Consider the following 5,258-nt stretch of genomic DNA (forward strand, 5'->3'; position numbering starts at 1 on the left):
GATGACGAGGAGGGGGCCGAGTATGGAGCCTTGGGGAACACCTTGAGTGACTGTGGCTGTGGCAGAGGTGTGGTTATGGAGAGAGATGAAGTGGGATCTGTTGGATAGGTAGGAGTGGAGCCAGCTGAGTACAGTACCTTCGATACCGAGGTCTTTCAGTCTGGTGAGCAGGATGTTATGGCTCACGGTATCAAAGGCTGCACTCAGGTCGAGGAGGATGAGGATGTTGAGGGAACCCGTGTCAGCAGAGGTGAGGAGGTCATTGAGGACATTGAGGAGAGCGGTTTCAGTGCTGTGGATATCTGAGTCACAACGGTGGGGATAAACTGTAAACGCTTGAGAAAATAACACTTGGGTCTGTTAGATTAACACCAATATCTGTGGAGTAGAATGTCATCCTAGTATGTAATCATAACTCAAATGATCTTCTGTGTACTTAAGCTTTACTCTTGTGTGTTATACATAGCATTCATGGAGTTTTACTTTAACTTCAGCAGTGCATGGCAGAACAAACAAGGCAAACTTCTAAAGATCCTGCCTTTTGGAAACAGAGAGAGAATGGCCATGTTGGAGAGGACCAAACAGTTCTATTTTTGCCAATATACCTTAGCTAACTGCTGTATCCAGGGACATGTGGTGAGTCATGCTTAAGAACAGCTCTTAACTATAGTATACCACATCACCTTGTGCCTTACTACTAAAATGTATTATGTGAAACTTCTTACTTATCTACAATTAATTATGCATTTATGACGCAAGCTGCCATGTCAGTTGGCAGTGACTTGCTTTTGAACATGTCACAGGGAAGAGATAATGTTGTTGTTGCAGCATTTAAATTAATAACCTGCAATTGTACTCGTTGTCCCATTAGGCAGAGGTTTTTGAGGTTTTAAAGCTTAAATTACAATGAATTATATCTGATCATGTTTTGAGGGAACATAACTAATACACTGAAAAATATTATATACCAATATCAGAGTGAACGTTTAAGGCTGTTGCCCATGGATAACAACATGATCAATAAGAATACATTAGTATTATTGTAATTTTAATCTGACTGCGGACCAGCGCTCCGGTTCGGTTCTAAGTCTACTAGACATAGAAAACTATCTAGCAGACAAAGTCTGAGAAGTATTTTGGGGAGCAATATTCTATTGGTTTCTGTTCTCGGATATCCAAGTAGAGTACCGTGTGAGGCAACTTACTAGACAGGAAGCTAAGCTGACGTTTACTCCGTATACCGTATAATCAATGAGCCAGGTGGGGAGAAAGAAACTTTAGCGTTGTGCAACAATGTGCAGCTCGCAGGACAAGACGGAGATTCTGCTCCTATCCGCTGACTAGCATTCTTGTTCTTTAACAACTGGGACGGTGGCCGTGTTCGAGAGTATCAAACAACTGCAGGTAACTGACTAATCTAGATATATTTAATCGTAAACATCTGATAATTATTTATATAATTGTTTTAATTTGTCACTCAATTTACAAATGGAACATTGCATGTTGGATCCTATCAAACAGACCAATACATTTCGAGGTGGAATTAATCGTAAACCGACATGATTTTGGCCATGGTTAACATCACCTAAGTACCGATATCGAACACACCCCAAATCTTTCAGCTTTCATCTGTCGCGCAGAGTATGACGTAGAAGGAACTGAAGAGGACATCTCTCCACATGTCTTGTGTATATTTGCAGCTCATAATTTCGAATAAACAACCCTTATCAGATTCTATCGGGGTAAGTCTGCGTATATCTTTCTTGCCAACACTGCTACAAATAGGCAAAACTGCGTTTTCAATGTATGGTTGTTACCTTCATGCTAGCTTTCCTGGCTGGTCACAGTAACGTCAACAAACAAATGGGGGAGGGACCACACAAAGGCAGTTTATTAATCATGTAAATTGTATTCGCATATTGTCTAGACTTAGTTTGAGGTTTATTGGTCGTTTTCGGTTTCGAAATCTGTTCAAAAAGAAAATTGCATTTGCTTTTCGGCTGTTCCACTGCCAACGGTAATATATTAGCTTTAAGCCTTGTGTTATTATGGTAGCTAGCCAAACAAAAAAAAAAATGCTTAATGATTGAATGTTATTAATGACATGTTATGCTCATATGGCTATGTATTCGTTTTTGTTATAGAAGAGCCATCAATATCAGCCCCACAAATCAGCTGCTAAATTGAGATCATTGGCAGAAGGCTCCTTGGGATCATTGCTTTCATCAACAACTGTTTGCCATGGCTACTTCATCCCCAAGGTTTACGTGGTGTGACTGTCGTAAACATAAAATTCTTGTCAAAGACACCCATGAGCTGTGCTTGCACTGTCTTGGGATCCAACATGCCAAGGAGGCTGTGCTTGAGTATGGTAAATGCCCCCACTGTGCCAAGATGGACTGGAGCACTTGTATCAACCGACTTACCAAAGTTCAGGAGATAATGCACCGTGAGAGCCAGCAGAAAAAGCATGAGGCAGCACAGTCTGAAGTTCAACTGATGCCTGAGACCACCTCAGCTACCATTAAAGAACCAAAACCGGAGGAAAATACAATCCCCACTCTGCCATCACCTCTCCTCTCTACTTCCACATCAGCTCATTCGTCTACCATGCCAGTGTTGTTCACTATCCTTTCACCCCCCCCAGCACAGATAGGGGTCAATTCCAGCACCCCAAACGGCACTTTCATCTCACAACTAGCTATTCAGCAATCAGCTGACTCCACCCCATCTATGAGCCAACCAAGTTCCCACATGTTGAATTCCAGCTCCCGTAAACGTCACTATTTCTCATCGTGCCACGCATCCTGCTCCAAGCACTCAAAACGGAGCCATAGTAGTCACCGCCGAAGACGCTCTCCCTCTTCCTCATCTTCTTCCTACTGGACATCAGATGATGACTTCTGTCCCTCTGGAAAGGGAAGGAGGTCTCAGAGAGAGTCACGGCAGACTGTTCACTCAGAGAGGAGGCACAGGGAGTTGGTGGAGGTGGTTCAACAGAGGCTAGAGGCCCAACAAAAGGCAGTCCAGCTACAATGGGCTGTTCTAGAGAAGCGCATTGATGCTCTGGAGAGGAGAGGTGCAGAGGTTGTTGTGTCATTTCCCACTCCAGCACAAACAATAAACCTTCAAACCTCTATCCCTCAGACATCCACATCTCAGGAAAATGATCAGAGAGACATGTCTGGCTCTGTTCGTGACCAGCTTGTGACAGAATCTATCTCCTGTACCATTGTGAAGCAGGAAGAGGAGCCTTCTTCTATCTCATCAGCCCTGAGACCTCTCAGTGATGGAGATGAGGAAGAGGAAGATGCCTCTCAGTCAACTGAGGGTCCTCTCTCTAAGCAGGACTTACTGGCTGCTAAGGAGCTTCAGAGCCTCATAGCACGAGCCGCCAAGTATCTTGGCATAGACTTCCCTAGCACACCAACCGGACCCAGCCCCTCTGACCCCACAATGGTGCAAGAGTTTGAAGACCTGGTCCAGAGCTCTTGGGCAAACCCTGCCAGTTCAAAGCCGTACAGGGAGCTGTTCTCGAAGATGTACCGGCTTCATGACTGCCAGTCTCCAGCCTACAACCAGATGCCCCAGGTCAACGGCTTTATGTCAGCCATATTCCAAGCGGTGAAGCCCACAGAGAACAAGGAGGCGCCAGTGCCGGCTGAGCGATGGCGTTTCACTGAGACTCTAGTAGAGAGGATGTACCAGACTGCTGGCATGCTTGCAAAGACAGCCAACTACTTGCGATACCTGTCCGACTACCAGAGGAGGTTGCTGCTTGACATCTCTGAAGATCACCCAGCCCAGAGTTTTGTGGCTGCCCTAAATGAGCTGAAACTTATTGGCCAGTACACACTTCAGCTGTCCTACCACCAGGCTGAACTGTCAGGGAGGGTCATGGCCGCTTCTGTAGCCATCCGACGTCAGGTCTGGATGGCCAAGACCAACTACTCAGACACTCTGAAAGCCACTGTAGCTGACCTTCCATTTGTAGTCAGTCACACTTTTGGGGTCAGCTCAGCTTCAGGCCCTAGCTCTTCTGGAACAGTCTGTAAACGGGAACAGCTATAAATGTTTATTTTTATTTTTGCAGGTGTAAAACATGCAGGAAATATTCACTTTTGCTTGTCCTGAATTGGGATAATACCACTAAATGGTTCTATAGTAGATATGAAAATAGGGAAATATTCCCTATAGTCGTATTGCACTCAGATTAACCTTTCTTAAGTTTACCTTATTTTTTGGAATTTGTCTTTACTGCATTAAGCAATTTATGACTATCTGGTAACATTATTATCAGTAGTAGTAGTAGTATTTTTTTTAACATTATTATAGATTGTTTTGAAATGTATGTTTCATTTAATATCTAATAAGATATCATGCATTATTTGATGTCCACTACCTCACACAAATTGTTATTGCATAAACAGTGTAATACAAGTTGAACAATATAATCCACTGGTTTTGTATTAAGTCAGCGTTTTTCACTTACAGAAGTATAGAATTGAAACTTTTTGCCTGACCGTGTCAGCAGAGCGTCAATGACCACCCATTTTCGATGTATATAGCTTAGCTCAAATGGCATAGCGGTTATCTATTTAACTGTCTGTTTTCTAAAGTAACGAACCAACCATGGAGTGATTCGAGTCATTGTTTTCATTTTAGGTAGGCTTACTCTACAGCTATTAGCTAGCCATCCACAAAATAGTGTACTGGTTAGAGATGCAGTCTGTCATGTGGACGACCAAGGTTTCCTCCTTGCCACGGACCAATCAAATTATGCATTATGATTTGTTCATATTGCTCTAATTTTCAATTTAAATAGTTTATGTACAAATAATGTAGGAAACCGTGGAGCTTTGACAAATTGGTTGACAATGCAAGTAAACAGACACCACATCTCTACACACGTATCACGTGCACCCACACCCGCTGTTTAAATAGCGTGGTTAATTAAACACGCCGTCTGTCACTTAGTAAACCGCGGATTGAAACCAAACAGGGCATCAACATTCAGTTGTACCGTCTATTGTCCCTATAACATTGAGGAAGCCTGAACAAGAGGATTACGTTAAAACAGAGGCATGTCAACCTGTAGGCTACTTTACATTTAAGTGCCACGTGACATTGCACATTTATTTGTGTAGGCTCTTAAAGGAGCCTAGAACACAACAGATTCTGAGCACCTTCATCCACAAGATTGTTGAAGAATGAATTTAACATAGTTGGTTGTAACTGGCTGGTCGACAGTTGCCATA

The 5,258-nt window shown here is 43.1% G+C and overlaps 1 protein-coding gene across 1 annotated transcript; it reads left to right on the forward strand.

The window, feature by feature from the left end:
• Positions 1 to 1,319: 1,319 nt before the first annotated feature.
• LOC105015009 lies at positions 1,320 to 4,621 on the forward strand. The gene is made up of 3 exons (XM_010877795.2): positions 1,320 to 1,404; positions 1,623 to 1,742; positions 2,145 to 4,621. Exon 3 carries the CDS (start codon positions 2,242 to 2,244, stop codon positions 4,069 to 4,071), a length of 1,830 nt encoding a protein of 609 aa, XP_010876097.1. The 5' UTR covers positions 1,320 to 1,404; positions 1,623 to 1,742; positions 2,145 to 2,241; the 3' UTR covers positions 4,072 to 4,621.
• Positions 4,622 to 5,258: the final 637 nt, after the last annotated feature.

The sequence above is a fragment of the Esox lucius genome, chromosome 14 (assembly GCF_011004845.1).
Source record: "Esox lucius isolate fEsoLuc1 chromosome 14, fEsoLuc1.pri, whole genome shotgun sequence".
NCBI classification, from domain to species: domain Eukaryota; kingdom Metazoa; phylum Chordata; class Actinopteri; order Esociformes; family Esocidae; genus Esox; species Esox lucius.

Bases quoted from the DNA above. Each gene is read 5' to 3' on its own strand.
- LOC105015009 (XM_010877795.2), top strand. From the start codon at position 2,242: ATGGCTACTTCATCCCCAAGGTTTACGTGGTGTGACTGTCGTAAACAT.